At 55.2% G+C, this 15,955-nt stretch overlaps 1 protein-coding gene across 1 annotated transcript in view; it reads right to left on the bottom strand.

Annotated features, from left to right (window-relative positions):
• Positions 1–873: 873 nt before the first annotated feature.
• PSTPIP1 (proline-serine-threonine phosphatase interacting protein 1) overlaps positions 874–15,955 on the bottom strand; it is an 80,515-nt gene continuing 65,433 nt past the window's right edge. Inside the window, exons 8-13 of the mRNA XM_074296503.1 lie at positions 14,893–14,991; positions 13,548–13,644; positions 10,812–10,902; positions 2,877–2,947; positions 1,728–1,846; positions 874–1,295 (exon numbers count right to left, since the gene is read on the bottom strand). Coding sequence (XP_074152604.1) covers positions 1,164–1,295; positions 1,728–1,846; positions 2,877–2,947; positions 10,812–10,902; positions 13,548–13,644; positions 14,893–14,991 — 609 coding nt within the window. The 3' untranslated portion in view covers positions 874–1,163. The remainder of the gene's footprint in view (positions 1,296–1,727; positions 1,847–2,876; positions 2,948–10,811; positions 10,903–13,547; positions 13,645–14,892; positions 14,992–15,955) is intronic.

Genomic DNA, 15,955 nt, shown 5'->3' with positions numbered 1-15,955 from the left:
ACCTCCCATTCATCCTGTGTGTATATCACCCATCCACCCATCAGCCATCTCTCCATCTCTCTCCTCTCTCTGCCTGTCTCTCCTCTGTCTCTGTCTTCCTCTCCCCCTCCTCTCTGCCTGTCTTGTCTCTTCTTTCTTCCTCCTCCTCCTTTTTCTCTCTCTCCTCTCTCTCTCTCAATATTTGCTGCTGCTGAGGCTTGAGAGCCTCCTTCGGAGGTGGGGGGAGAGGAGGACCACCTGGGTTTAAATCCCATCTCTGACATGAGCTGACTCTGTAGAGTGAGGAGCTGCCCGAAGGTAATAATAGCAACAACAGGAAGAGCCCTTTTGAGAGGGGGCTTTAAAGTCTGCAGAGCATGTGAGCAGCCGCTTTCTCCTCACCTATGAGGGGTAACGGGCAGTATGACAGGAGAAACTGAGTCCCTAGGAGGGAATGTGGATTGCCAAAAAGTGCCCCAGAAATAACACAGGTGGGCAGCTCTTTTAAGGCTAATGAGCCCGAAGGGAGTGGGGCCCCCAGTGGTGTCCACGCTGTAGGTCTGACCCCCTCCCTTCACCCCCTCTTTTTTAGTCTGGCTGCTTCTTTCCCTGCCCCCTGCTTAGCCCTCAGACCCCTATTCTCACCCTCTATTCCTGCTTCCTTTATGCCTTTGCTTACAATACTGTCTCTCTCCTGCTAGTCTGAATCATCTACCCCCATTCCCCCCCCACCAGATATTTCCAGGATTCCAGGATCAGCCTACATGCCCCCTCCTCCAGGAGTGAGTGTGTGTGTGTGTGTGTGTGTGTGTGTGTGTAGTAGATGTCCCAGGTGGAAGGGACCTTAGAACAGAGAATTTCGGAGCTGGAAAGCTCCTTAGAACACACAATGTCAGAGTTGGGAAGAACTTTAGAAATCATCTAGTTGAATTCTTCAGTTCCAGGATGGGGAAATAGCGTTTGGGAGGCCGGCAGGATGTGGGTTGTTTGGACTTGGGCTCTAAGCGTCTCCCGAGTCTGCTGCCCGCCTTCCCACAGGGCTTTTCCTCCTCCCCAGGGCCCCCCGAAAGCGGGAAACTCAGCCTTGGGATGGGAGGGGCCCCACAGGGAGGTCCCGGGGTGGGAGGGCGCAGTTCCAGGCCAGGGGCAGGACCTGGACAGGGGGAGGGGGAGGGGCCGCTTCCTCAGAGCTTCTCCAGGTAGGAGCCTGGCACGAAGCCCTTCTGGCCGTTCCTCTCCACTGTCCACCAGCCGTCCTGCCCCTCCAGGACGACGGTCAGGATGTCTCCAGCAGTGATGTCCAGCTCATCCTCGTTCTAGAAAGGAATCGGGGCAGTTGTTAGGTCAGCAGGGCCTCCCTCCCCCACGAGGGGACATGCGACCTTAAGGTGGAGCTCCCGCCGCTTGGGGACAGCTCTGTTGGGGGGCAGCTTTTGCTTTCATGAAGCTGACCTAGACTGACCCCCTCCCCCCCCATATGCTTCGTCCAGTTCTGTCCTCGGGGGTCAACCTCACACAGCCTCCTTTCTCCAGAGCCTCCCCTCTGTAGCCTCCTCTCCTTATCAGGATGCTCTGCCAAGTGACTTTATGTTAGGGGAATAAGGGGGAAAGAAGGGAAAGAGCCTTTTTTAAGCACCTACTATGTGCCAGGCGCTGTGCTTTGCAGATAGTCTCATCTGATCCTCACGACCACCCGCTCTTTGTCCCCATTCTACAAATGAGGAAACTGAGACCTGCCCTGCACCCACCTGGGCAGTGTAGTCATAGAGCGCTCTGTAGTCATGAGCCGGGGCTTCGGGGGCTGATCCCGTCTGCAGGATGTCTGCGTAGACGATGTCATTGGTCTGCAGGGGGCCCGAGATCAGACCTGCCGGAGGGAGCGGAAGGAGACTCCTGGGCGCTCCTGGCCAACCCCGAGGGCACCAGGCCAGGACCCCCAGAGCCCCTGTAGCACCCACCCCCAAGCCAGAGCGGGCCCTCTGGAAAGGCAGGGGGGGAGGGGGGAGCATGGGGGGAGAGGGAGAGGAAGGTGATGTCTGACTCGCACTGGGGGCGGGCCTTCCCTTCTCTCCTCAACCCGGAGGAGAGCGAATGCCCGGTACTATGGCTCGTCCCCTTTTGGAGCTGCCCGAGCCCAGAGCAGTTAAGCATCTTGCCCAGAGTCACACAGCCCCAGGTTTGCCCGGAGCCTCTCTCACCTGGTGGAGTCAGCCCCCGACCCGCTCCCTCCTGTACTTCTCTCTTCTCTGTCCCTCCGCCTCTCCTGCACTCTCACCTTCTCCCTGCCACCTGGCTCTCTCTGTCTGTGTGTGTGTGTGTGTGTGTCTGTCTCTGTCTTTCTCTGTGTGTCTCTCTCTGTCTTTGTCTTTTTCTCTGTCTCTGTGTCTCTTTCTCTCCCCCCCCCATTTCTCTCTCTTCCTCTCCCCCCTCACGCCTCCCTTGGCTTCCCCTCCCCAGGAGTATGGGGGCCAGTCTGGCTGGGATGGCTCCCTCCCCCCTCCCTGCCTGGTCCCAGGGCCCCGGGAAGGGCCTCAGCTGCTCAGCTTCCCTGCCACTCATTCTCCTAAATGAAACTCAGGAAAAGCTCCCAGCTGTCCCGGGGCCGCCCAGGCCCAGAGTCTCTGGGTTCTGGGGAAGCCAAGCCCACACAGTCCTTGAGAGAGGCCCAGAAGGGGAGCGGGTTCAGGGCCCAGGCCTGTCACCCCACGGAGGTGCTGGGTGCCCTTGGCCAAGGGCTCCTCTTGTCTCCTGGCTCCAGGTGCCATTGCTGTAAAGGAGGAGCCGGCCGGTGCTGCTTTCCTCACCCCTCCTTCCACCTCCTGGGAGCACCCCCCAAGGACCTGGGGCCCCACACTCCCTTTCTGTCTCCTTCTATCCAGAAAGGAAGGTCCGGTTACCTGCGGGAGGGGCGGAGGGGACCGCGTTCTCCGGGGTGTTCTTGGGGCTCCCGTGTAACAGGCCTGAGAATCTGTGGGGTCAGAAGGAAAGAAAGCTGGGATGATTCCTTCTCAGACACCCCCATTCCCCAGTGACCTCCTAACAACAGCCCCGAGAGCTGGGGAGTGTCAGTGTTAGCACACCCATTTTACAGATGCAGAACATCGGGAGAGGGGAGCACAGCTAAGAAGCCTCTGAGCCGGGGCTCCAACCTGCTCTTCTGTCTCTGAACCTCCTGAGGATGCCCCGGCTGGGGTCATTGTGGTCAGAAGCCCCGAGTTCTAGTCTCGGCTCCACCACTCTGTGACACTGGGCAAATTACCAGGCTCCTTTGGGCCTTGCTTTTCCTTGTCATTAGGATGTGAGGATTGGATCAGGAGATGAGCAAACTATTGATCCATCAATCAATAAGCATTTATTAAACACCTACTGTGTGCCAGGCACTGTGCTAAGAACTAGGGATACAAAAAGAGGCAAAAGTCAGACAACATCTAAACAAATGGATACAAAGCAAGCTATGTACAGGAGAAATAGGAAATAATAGAGAGAAGGCAGTAGAACTAAGAGGAGTTGGGGAAGGTTTCTTGGAAAAGATGGACCTTACAGGAAGCTGGGGAGTTCAGTAGGCAGAGCCCCCAGGCCACCCCACTAGGGAGTTAATAGTGGAATTTAAAATGTTTAAATAAAGCTTTATTTTATTTTTAATAATTAAGCATTATTTAATGTTATTTGAAAACACAAAAACCATTCTCTGCCAGATGTGGCCCAAGGGCTGCTGTTCGCTGACCACAGGCTAGAACGGCCTCTGTGTCTTGGAGCTTGGGCATTCTTCCTCTATGAAAATGCCTGGTCTGGAGGATGGGAAGATCCTCAGCTTCCCGACCCCAGCCCCATGGGCAGAGACTCCTCCTGCAGCCCCCCTCCCACCGTGTGTCCACATGTGACTCCCATAATTCAGTGGGACAGCCACGTCCCACAAAACCGGGAAGTCCCTATGTTTCTGTGGACCCCCCTAACTCTCCTCTCGGCGATTTTCCTCAGCCCCCGTAGCTCGGGTCCTCCCTGAAGTGAACAACCATTGTCCACCTTCACAGTCCCGACCATCGGTGAGCCCTCGCCACATCACAGGCTCCTCGAGCTGGACGTGACCCCAAAGTCCTCAAGCTGCAAAAGTCCTTTCTACTCTGTCCCAGACCGGGGCTCATCCAGCCTGCTTGAATACTTCAACTGACGAGGCACTCACTATCTACCAGAGCACAGCTGTGACTGTCAGAAAGATTTTCCTTTTCCAAAGGAAAACTCTTCCCCTAAATTCCTATCTCTGTTCCCTGTTTTTTCCTCTGGTGTCAAGAGAAGAAGTCTCCCTTCTCCTCCAGGCTGCTCCTTCGAACACTGGGAGGGGCTCCTCTCAGTTCCCTTCTCAAGACAAACACTGAGGGCCGTGGGTCTCCCCCACACTGAGGGCTGTGAGCCTCCCCCCCAAGACAGAGGGCCGTGGGCCTCTCCCACACACAGAGGGCCGTGGGCCTCCCCCCCACACCTAGGGCCGTGGGCCTCCCTCACACACCGAGGGCCGTGGGCCTCCCCCCCCACCGAGGGCCGTGGGCCTCCCCCACACACAGAGGGCCGTGGGCCTCCCCCCCACACCTAGGGCCGTGGGCCTCCCCCCCACACAGAGGGCCGTGGGCCTCCCCCCCACACAGAGGGCCGTGGGCCTCCCCCCCACACCTAGGGCCGTGGGCCTCCCTCACACACCGAGGGCCGTGGGCCTCCCCCCCCACCGAGGGCCGTGGGCCTCCCCCACACACAGAGGGCCGTGGGCCTCCCCCCCACACCGAGGGCCGTGGGCCTCCCCCCCACACAGAGGGCCGTGGGCCTCCCCCCCACACAGAGGGCCGTGGGCCTCCCCCACACACAGAGGGCCGTGGGCCTCCCCCCCACACCTAGGGCCGTGGGCCTCCCTCACACACAGAGGGCCGTGGGCCTCCCTCACACACACAGAGGGCCGTGGGCCTCCCTCACACACACAGAGGGCCGTGGGCCTCTCCCACACACAGAGGGCCGTGGGCCTCCCCCCCACACAGAGGGCCGTGGGCCTCCCCCCCACACTGAGGTCCGTGGGCCTCCCCCACACACAGAGGGCCGTGGGCCTCCCCCCCACACTGAGGTCCGTGGGCCTCCCCCACACACAGAGGGCCGTGGGCCTCCCTCCCACACAGAGGGCCGTGGGTCTCTCCCCCCCACCTAGGGCCGTGGGCCTCCCTCCCACACAGAGGGCCGTGGACCTCACCCCCCCACCTAGGTCCGTGGGCCTCCCCCCCCCACTGAGGGCCGTGGGCCTCCCTCACACACAGAGGGCCGTGGGTCTCTCCTCCAAATTATCCCTTCTCTCTCTTAAAGCAGAGTCCTGGGTTCAGATTAGGGTTTGTGGGCTGCCTTCTTTTACTGATTTTCATTGAGTCCACTAAGACCCCTGGATCTTTTCCATACAAACTCAACTGGCCGCCCCCATCCTCTCCTCAGTGCAGTTGATTTTTCACTCCTGTTACCATATAAACTGATGGACTGAAGATGACCCTTTTATCTGGGGGAACTCAAAGTCCCAATAGACTGGAACTGTGGGAGTGGGATTTATTGGCCATCTTTCATTGCTAGATCCGGTCCTCATGGTCTCCCCTTCCCCGTTCCACTTCCCCTCCCCCCAGGACAGGCGTGAGCTCCCTCCACGTGTGGACTCCATTACTAGAGAGAGCATGGGGGGTGGGGGAGACCTCAGACCCGTGGGAGCTGCGTGATCCTGGGCCAGTCCCTTCGCTGTGTGCCGTCTGCCTCAGTTTCCTCGCCTGTAAAACGGGGACAATAATAGGCCTGCCCGCCAGCACTGTTGTCAGGGAAGTTTTGTTGGGGAGGTTCTGTATCACTGTCAGTGTGGAGCCTCCCCCTCCCAGGGAGTCTCCAAGGCCTATGACCCTTCATCGGGCTCCGGGAGAGGGACAGGCCCTTCTACATCGGGAAGCAGAGGAATCTCCGAGGGGCTACGGAGTGGGACTGGGGGGAGGGGCGGGCAGTCTGGGAGTGGGAGGGGCTGAGGCTGGGGAGAGGGGAGATCCGTGGGGGAGGCCAGAGGGGGGAAGGGCGGCGCTTCCCCTCCCCCAGACAAGCAGCATCCCCCAGGAAAGCCGGGGCAGCTTCCATTGCTGGGGGCGCTTACAGAGTCCCCCGCCTCAGGGAAAGCGGGGAGGGATTTGAGGAACATCCCCGCAGGGGTGCTGCTGCAGTCCCGGGAGCAGGGTTCAAATTCAGCCTCTGCGGCCGCGGCCCAGTGATCTCCCACTCCCACGTGGCCTAACTGACCCCGCCCCCTGTCCTTGCCTGGGCCTCGGCTTCCCAAGCCCACAGCGCCCTGCTTCGGGCCCTCCGCTCTGCGCGGGAGGCGGGGGCTGCCCCGGGGCCGAGGTTAGCACTGACCGTGCAGGGCACCTGTCTGTCCCGGGTCCCGGACCCTTCTGGGTCTCACAGCGACCCCGCGGTGGGGGCGAGCCCAGGCCCACAGGACGGAGGGCCCCTCCCTCTGCTTCTCTGTCCGGAATCTCCCCCGATTAACCTCCAAAGGGCAGCGGGAGTCAGCGTCGGGTGGGGGTCGGGGCCCGGGTTCAAATCTCCCGTCACCTCATGGGACCGTGAGCGGCCTCTTTTCCGGAGGGGACCCGCCCGGCCCCCTCGAGCTGGGACCCCCTTCCCGCCGCGGCCTTTCCTGGAGTGGGGCCGAGCCCTCCTGGAGGCCGCTCTGGCCCAGTCTCCCCCTCCATCCCTCCGGGCCGGCCCTCAGCCCCCGCCTGGGCGGGGACACAAGGAAGGGAAGGGACCTAATGCCAGGAGCCTCTTAACTTTGCAGCCAGACACGTTCGGCCATCAGACGCAAGCTCCTGGGGCCGGATTGTGGTTGCCTCGTGTATGGACTCGGGCGATGCTTGTCGGGAGGGGGTGACGTCATGCTTCCCGGAGCCCGCGCTGCCTCCCACTCCCCCGCTGGAAAGCCTGAGGACTACTCCGTCTGTAGCTTTATAAAGGGCTCTTCTCTCGGGGTTCCGCTTTATTTTTCAGCCGCAGTTCTCCTGGGGAGTGCGCCCTCTAGCGTCGGAGGTTTACAAGCACGTCCTTATCCCCCCTGCTGAGGCGGACCGTACCAATACCGGGAGCCTCAACTGAGAGGGGGAAATGGGGGGGAGGGGAATGGGTCCGAGGCCGCGGGGCTGCGATGGAGACCTCTGGACCAGCACCGGGACAGGCCTACGGGACCCACTAGGAGCTGGGGGAAAGGTGTAGTGACCGGCCAGCCCAGGGGGAGGGGTTCTGGGGTCTGATGCCCCCGAGCGCTAAAGTCCTCATGATGTCAGCCCGTTGTACTGGGCTATGGCGTCATCCCGTTGTACTGGAGAATGACGTCATACTGTTTTACAGGAGTGTGTCAAGGGACAAGTTTAGAGCGTTCGATCAGGCCTGACTCTGGGGTTCTCTGGGCAGAGATCCAGCAGCGCTGGCCATGTGCTTCTCCACTCATTTTACAGACGAGGGCACTGAGGCAGGCAGGAGTAAGGGACACAGCTGCTAAGTGTGTGAGGCACATTTACACCGGGAAGCTGTCTCCCGGCTCCAGCCCCGCGCTATCCCCACACCACACGGAGCGCATGCGCACAGGCAGGGAGCGGTTGTCTTGGTGGGGGCGCAGGTGGCGGCAGGGATGGGGGAGGCGGTGGGGAGCCAGAAGTCCTTCCCAAGCCCCGCTCTGTGCCGGCGGGAGGCCGCGGCCTCCGCTTTCCCTCTAATCATCCTCGTGGGCGCGGAGATCCCCGGCACCGCTTCCCGCCTTTCCCTGGGGACCCCTGGCGCTTCTCCTAGAGATTTCAGTGGGGGAAGCTGAGCCTGAGCCCCAGAGAGGGGTAACTGTGTGCTTGTGGGAGAGTGCACGCGCGAGTGTGTGTGCGCATGCGCCACAGTGTGCGCGCCATCCCCCACGTGGCCCGGGCTGGTGACGGGCGGGGATGGCAGACTCTCCCTCCGGCACTCAAGGCCTCTGCCCCCCGCGGCTTTTGCCCCAAACTCCTCTAGGCTCCCAGGGAGCTGATTTCCGCGGGACTCCCGAGTGCGGACGCTCCCTCCGCAGCTGCAGGCCGGCGCCTTGGGGGAAGTTCTCGGAGAGCTCCCGGAGTCGGACTCACTGGCTGTTGACAGGGCCGCCCGGGGCACGATGGCTGGGGGGTTTCTGAGTGACGGCGGCCCTTTCTGTCTGGGATTGACGGGCTCAGGGTCCCCAGGGAGAGCGTGTCTGTCACAGGCAGAATCCGAACCCGGGTCCTCGGGCCGGCTCCCTACCCACTGCCCCACCCTGCCTCTCATAGACTCTTCCGGCGCTCTCCGCCCTTCCCTTCGAGTTCAGGACCCCCCCCCCCCAAGTTCCTCGCGGCACCTCCTCCTCCAGGCAGCCTTCCCCGCCTCCTTTTCAAAGCTCCCAACACTCCGTCTCTCCACGTTTGACAGCATTTCCTGCCAAAATGGAGATGAATGATTGGGGGACCGGGGGTGCAAGGCAGTCAGGGTCAGTGGCTCGCCCGGAGCTCACAGCTGGTGAGCGCCAAGCGCTGAGGCTGGAGAACTCGGTCCTCCTCCGGGGGGTCCCTGAGTGCGGCCCCTCTCCGGCTCCCCGCGGCACCGAGGCCTGCGGAGGGGGGAGGGGAGGGGGTTGTGCTGGATGGCCGAGCCCCCGCCTCTGGATCCCCAGAGGGCACGACCTGGGTGGGGAGGCCGGGCTCCCTCCCCCGGCACATCCCCCAGAAATGGCCGGTCAGAGCCCGCCTGTGGGAGGTCCCCCAGTCCCCGCCCTGGGAGGCGACCACACTGAACTTGCTGCCAATGAGTGTATTACCCGCTCTGAGGGCCGGAGACCCAGAGCTGGAAAGGTCACTGGATTGGGGGGAGAGCCCTGAGCTCCGCTCCCCCCTTCTCTTTACCTCAGGCTCCCTGTCTGTAAAATGGGGGGGTTCTGAACAGGGCTCCCCATCCCCGCACGACAGAGATCTGTGGTTGAGAAAGCGGGGAACAATGTTACACTTACGGGGGGGGGGCTGCATGGAGAACTCCTCACCCCGGACCGCCGCCCTTAACCGCTCAGTGTCGGACAAGGCGAGGTGCTGCCCTGTGTCAGAGAAGGGAGTTCCCACTATGGGAGTTTCCCCCATCAGCAAAATCAGTCTAGCCTCTGTTTGCTCATCTGTAAAATGGACACGATGCTATGCGCCCTGAGAAGCAGATGGAGCGGAGCTGAGAGGCGGGTCTGGTCTCGGCCCAGGGAGGAAGTGCATTAGGGGAGCTCGGGAGGGGACCTGGCCTTGACGCCTCCCGGCTGTGGCCCCGACCCAGACAGACTGTCTCCTCACTTGTGCAGTGGGGATAGAATGCAGCGCTTTAGGAAGCAGGACCCGGTTTGGAGACTCTCGGGACTAGGAGCTTCCTCCCGGCCGTCCCTGGACGGTTTTCTGTAACTATTCCTTAAGGGGCTGCAGAGTCTGAGCAGAGCGTACTCTCGGAAGGCCCCGGGCTCAGCCGCAGGGGTCGGGAACGGACGGGATTCCGCCGCTAACACTTCGGACCGGGCCCTGGAGCTCCGGCGCCTTCTCTGTAAATGGTATCACTGCGTTCGAGCCCGTCTCTCCTGGGATGGAGGGAGGGAGGAAAACATTCTGGAAATCCCAAAGCGCTAAAATGACGGGGAACCGTGATTCGGCTTTGATTCTGGCCGGGCCGAATCCTCCGTTCGGACCAGAGGGGCCCGAGAAGATGGAGGGAAAAGTAGGGGGAGAACAGTGGACGGCTCGGACACAGACAACGCAGGGACGGCGCGAGGCTCGGGCGCGAGGAGCAAGCCCGGCCGTGGCTGTGAGGACGCGGTCAGCAGGCGCTTTCTCTTGGCCAGCCATCCCTCCAGAGGAGGACTCCGGGCCGGAACAACAGGGAGCGACTCAGGCTTTAAGCAGCGATAAAACATATTTTAAGACAAGAAGGTGTCGGGAGCAGGCCAGCTCGCCACCGGGCTGGGGGAGAGGGCCCAGGTGGAAACTCCGCCGGAAGGTGCTGGGGCTCCTTCTCAGTGCACTGCCGCAGGTCCCAGGCTAGGGGGCGTTTGTGGGAGCAGTTTCTCCTCAAGGCCTGGAGCGGGCAACAGGACATTTGCAGGCACGAGCACAACATGAAACACAGAAGTGGGAAAGCGGGTTAGAAGTACGGACAGAGAAACAAAACCGCCCTTGGGAGACGCTGCAGGAGGAGAAACGTGCTCCTGGCCCGGCCCGCGGAGAGAGAAGGGTTCGCGTGCAGCCTGAACCTCTCTGCGCCACAGCCCTAAGGCCACTAGGTGGCAGAATTCTGGGGGACCTTCACGTGGGCACCCTCTCCCACCCGGAGTTCCCTCATTGCACTGAGGTGAAGAAAAAATTCTCGGTAATTACTGGTGAGCTCTGTTGTTTCTATGCTGCTCAAGGGCCGCAAGTGCCCCAATGAGCCACCGGCTAAATTCAGGCACCCGGGACAACGGTTCTGTTGCCCCATCTTTGTTGTGGCTTTTTCTGGAAAGTAGAAGTTCTAACAAGGTAATTACATGAAACCGGACAATGGAACAGAGTCCGCAGAGAAGGAGCTTTCCTAGGGATACTGCGTGATTACAGGAGGGGGAAGGGAGGAAACATTGGCCAGCTAAAGCGATGATGTGCTCATGGGCCCTTGGGAGCAGGCGGCCCCAAACTTGCGTCCCCGGGCTGCTGCCTTCCTTTGGCTGTGAGGGGAAGGGGCTCGGCCGGTCCGAGGGCCACCACCCTCTGCCCCCGGAGCCCCAGGGTCCTCACCTCTTAATCATGCCGCAAGCGGGGTAAAGGCTGGGACTGTGCGAGCCTCCATTGGGGTTTCGATCGTTGTAGTTCTCATAGAGAATGGGCTCTGGGGGTGTGGTAAAGAAAGGGGGACAGGTGAGGAAGGGTCCTCCCATTCCCGCCCCTCACCCCACTGTCCTGGGAAGGGAGGGGCCTCCTTGCCTGGGTAGAAGTGAGGGGAATGAGGGGGTAGGGGTCTCCGCGTTTGGCAGAGGGCTGCTCTTGGCAGTTAGGAGAACCTGGGTTTGGACCCTGCCTCAAACACTCACTGGCTTTGTGATCTCGGTTACCCTGAGCCCCGATTTCCTGCTCTACAACGAGGAGTCCACGACCTCAAATACTTTCCAGCCCTCACGTAGGATTGGGCATATCTTTATATTTGGGGGCCTCAGTACCCATATCTATAAAATGCGGGGGTCAGACCTAACACCTTCAAATTCACTTCTGGCTTTGGATCTCTGAGCCAAGGGGAATCATCCCCCCATCTACAGCATCGTTCTTACCGCAGAAACCCAGGTCTTGTACCTTGCCCCATTTTACAGATAAGACTGAGCTACAGCGAGGTTATGGGTGACTTGCCCAGGATCACCCAGCAAGCAAACGTGAGGGCTGGGACCCAAACCCTGGTCTGTGGGCTGGCTCTACAGGCACAGAGGGAGGCCGCCCCCTCACAGTGACCCTCTGCTCTTCTCAGTGCCTTCTTAAAGGGCGATAGTTAGATCTGAACCCAGTACTCTGGCTGGGAGTGACCTGGGGACCCCCTCACGGTTTGCCTCTTTTCATTCAGTCCAGCATCAAACTTCTTTTCTTAGTCCCAATTCTTATCGAGCTTAAAGCCCGTTAAAAATGCTCAGATCTTCACTAGAGAAACTCAAGTCTAATGGTTCCTTCTCCCTCCGCTCACAAAGCCAATTTCTAGATTCCAAATGTGACTATAATTAGCCCCACTGACCTTCATTTTACTCAATAAAGTACTCTAGTCTAGTCTGTCAAGACCTTTTTGGGGTCCGAATCTGCCAAGCTGCAGACTGGCCTGGCTGCCTAGCTTGGGACCACCTATGGACTCAGCGTCCCCTCTGACTTTATTAATAAAAATGTTAAACTTGGGCAGCTAGGGGGCGCCGTGGACAGAGCACCAGCCCTGAAGTCAGGAGGACCCGAGTTCAAATCTGGTCTCAGACACGTAACACTTCCTGTGTGACCCGGGGCAAGTCACTTAATCCCAGCCTCAGGGAAAAAAAAAAACAAAAACAAAAACCCAAAACTCCACAGGATCAAACATAGACCCAGGGCCCCTCCCCCCACTGAAGATCTTCCAAGCTGACACTGATCCATAAAGCGACTCTGAGCCCAGTTGTTCAACCAGCTTCAAATGCATTTAATTGTCCAAGATTTAAACTACGTGTGTCTTTTTTCACAATAAGACAATTATATTTTCTGTTATTAGCCTTTTTCACCCTTAATGCTAATGCTTTCCCTCTGAGAGTTCCTCCAATTTACCTAGTTTATAGCTTGTTTGCATGATTTCTCCCATATTAGATCCTGAGCTCCCTGCAGGGAGGAACTGGCTTTTGCCTTTCTTTGTATCCTCAGTGTCAAGGATATAGAAGCTGCTTAATTCATGCTTATTGACTTCTCACTTGAGAACACTTTGCTAAAACTTTAAATTAGTATAAATTAATATTATAAAATCATATGTTATATAAAAATCTAAATAAGTATTTATAGTATGCTTCTGAACTACCAGCTCAATAAATCAATCGGACAGGACCTTTTCTTGATGATGCTGTGCTGGTTCTCAAGATGCTCTATGAAGCTGGGATGATACACGCTATCTCTAATCTATATTCTTGAGCACTAGGGGGTGCAATGGGGAGACCCCAGGAGCCTGAAGGCAGGAAGACCTTAGTTCAACATACTTAATCTGAACAACACATTTTTTTGCCTCAGTTTCCTCATTTGTAAAATGGGGACAATAATAGCACCTATTTCCCAGAGTGGTTGTGATGCTCAAATGAGATATTATTTTTAAAGGGCTTAACACTGCTCCCGGCACAAATAGTTATCATATAAATGTTAATTATTATTATTATTTTTGTTAAAAAGTTGTAATTCACTTGTGTCCCACTCTTTATGACCTTTGAACCATAGCATACCAGTACTGTCCATGACTTTTCTTAAAGCAAACAGGTTAAGTGACTTAGGATCACACAGCTGGCAAGCATCTGAGACCAAAGACCTGAGTTCAAATCCAGCCTCAGATACTTCCTAGCTGTATGAGCCTGGGTAAATCACTTAATCTGTCTGAGTTTCCTTGACTGTAAAATGAGTATAATAATAGTGCCTGCCTTCTAGGAATATTGTGAAGATCAAATGAGGTAATAATAGTAAAGTGCTTAGCACATAAATGTTTCCTTCCTTACTTCATTGGTCCCTTCATTGATCTTCACCCAAATATTCTTCGCCATTTCTCCCTTTCCTCCATTCACTGTGGTTCTTAGATTTTTCTCTCCTGAGTATGATTTCTTATTATGCAGCATGGCCCCATTATAAATAGATTAAAAAAAAAGAGTATCTCAGGGCAACATTCTGTGGCTCCTCTGGGCTGTGGGTGTGGTATAGAAGTCTCTCTTTGGGCTCATCTCAAGCCCATTGTGCCCCTTCCCTTTCCCTGCCCTCACCAATCCTGGGAAGAATTCACGCTGGACTCACCTGGCCGTTCTGTTCCCGTCATTTTATTCTGGATGAAGAAGTCGATGTCTGCCTCTATACTGCAGCCCTCTAGACTTATCCGGACCTCTTCATAGAACTGCGAAGGGACAACATCCGTCATGTGGGCGAAGAGAAGGAACAGTGAGCAGGAGCCAAGAGACTCTGGCTCTGGTCTGCTACTACTTCCCTGCATGACTTGACGTAAATCCCTGGCTCTCTCTGGAGCTCTATTCCTTTCTCTACAAAAGAGAGCAATCATCTCTCTGCTATCCAGCTTGCCCAAGAGTACTGAGGTTCAGATGAGATCTTATTTAAGAAAGCTCTTAGCTGGAAGTGAGGCTATGGCAGCAAGGTGGTATGGAAATAGAGTGATTTCCAGTCAAAAAGACCCAAGTTTGAATCTTGTCGCAGGTTTTAATTGTGTGATCGTGGGCAAATCACTTAGATCTCATTTCCTCATACGTAAAACAAGGGATCATGAAAGCAACTTTGTGATTGGGAATGGACTATACTTCACTGGTAAAAACTCCCAGATGAGGAATCTTCCTCCACCCCATGCAAGTTAGCATCTCTTCTGTAATTTAGAATGCTGAAAGGTGTCTAGATAATTCCAACAGTGGAAAATGCCATGCACATCCAGAAAGAGAGCTATAGAGACTGAATGTGGATCGAAGCTTGGTATTTTTACCTTTTTAAAATGTTGTTGTGGTTGGTTTGCTTGTCATGTTTTCCCTTTTGATCTGATTTTTCTTACACAACATGACAAATATAGAAATACATTTAAAAGAAGCAGACCTATTTAAGCTATATAGGATTGCTTGCTGTCTTGGGAAGAAGGGAAATAAGAGAGAAAGGGAGACAAAATTGGAATACAAAGTCTTACAAAAATGAATGTTGATTAACTATCTTTCCATGTATTTGGAAAAATAAAATACCAGAGTATAAAATACTCAAATCCAGGTCTTCATTGCTTTAAGGCAGGCTCTATAAACCAGATGTTGCTTCCCTGCCACTGTACCTATTTGTTATGCTGCTGCTCCCAAGGTCATTATTGGGATCAAATAAAATAATACATGCAAAATGCTTTACAAACCTTAAAATGTTCTTCTAAATGTTAATTATTGCTATCATCATGTAAAAAGAGAATTATTCTTATTTAAGTGTTGAGAAATCATCCAGAACCAGTCCATTAAAACCCTCCTTCCTGGAAAAAGCTCCAGTGGAGCTCTCTCAGTGCCCTGGACCCTGGGCCTCTGCTAGACCACCAGTGCTGACCAGTGCCTTGCCTACCAGAGAATGCACGCAGGGGAATTGGCCGGGTGGAGGAGCAGAGAGCTCTACCTACCTCATCATCCTTGACACACTGCATAGAAAGCTGATTACAGTGGACCCAGAGTGAGTTCCGCAGGATGGTGAGCCGGTCAAACTCCTGGAGTTGAAAGGCCTAAATCCAAAAAGAGATTTCCTGAAATGGGGCTGGGGAATAAGGGCAGCAAAAGCTCATATCGAAGACCTCCCTGAATGAAAGATATTTTTTCATATTTATGCCTTATAATCCTATTCTTTTGGTAGCAAGATCCACTAAAAAAAAAATGGTTTTGGAATCAGAGCCCCTGTGCCATTTACTAGCCAAGTGACCTTCTTAAGTCACTTCCCTTCCTAAGGCTCAGTTTTCTCCTTTATAAAATGGGACTAATAATATTTGCACTACTTATTTCCCAAGTCTGTGATGAGGAAAGCACTATGAAACTTAACAGTGTTTTAGAAATATGAGCCATCTTAACTATTATTGTTATTACAGAAAAAGCATTCTTATCTTCGATGAAATTTAGCTAAAAATTGTCTTGAAACAGTCGCCATCCTTCAATGATTATTTTCCACTTAATTTTGATAGAGTACAGGACTTGACGACAAATCCTATCTTGGACACTTACTGTCTTTATCTGCTTCAGCTTCCTCGAAAGTAAAATGGGGACTTATCTCTTAGAGTTATTGAGAGGATCAAGTGAGATAGTATTTACAAAGTGCTTTGTCTATCTCAAAGTATTATGTAAATGCAAGTTACCACTATTATTAGCTATTGTTTATTATTATCATTATTATTGACATCATTGTCATTTTTTTCTTTTTCAGTGGATCTCAGGTAGAAACAGCTATGGAACACTAGCATTCTGTGACACATCTGTTGTCATTAGCGCAATCCAGACTGTCCTGATCACTATTAGTGAATTTCTTTTCTAGGTGCTCATTCACCACCTCTTAGCTAAGACTCTCTAAAATTTTCTTGCCTTCTCCTTTCTAAGAGGAACTCAAAAAGGGTGTTAAATCACTTGGTTAAATCAACCTTCTTGCCAGCATAGGAATCCCCTCTATGTCACTCTGATAGGAGACCCAGCCAGCTTCTGCTT

Source organism: Sminthopsis crassicaudata, chromosome 2, assembly GCF_048593235.1.
Source record: "Sminthopsis crassicaudata isolate SCR6 chromosome 2, ASM4859323v1, whole genome shotgun sequence".
Lineage (NCBI taxonomy): Eukaryota > Metazoa > Chordata > Mammalia > Dasyuromorphia > Dasyuridae > Sminthopsis > Sminthopsis crassicaudata.
Note: the sequence above shows the minus strand (reverse complement) of the source record. Positions and strands in the feature narration are given on the sequence as shown.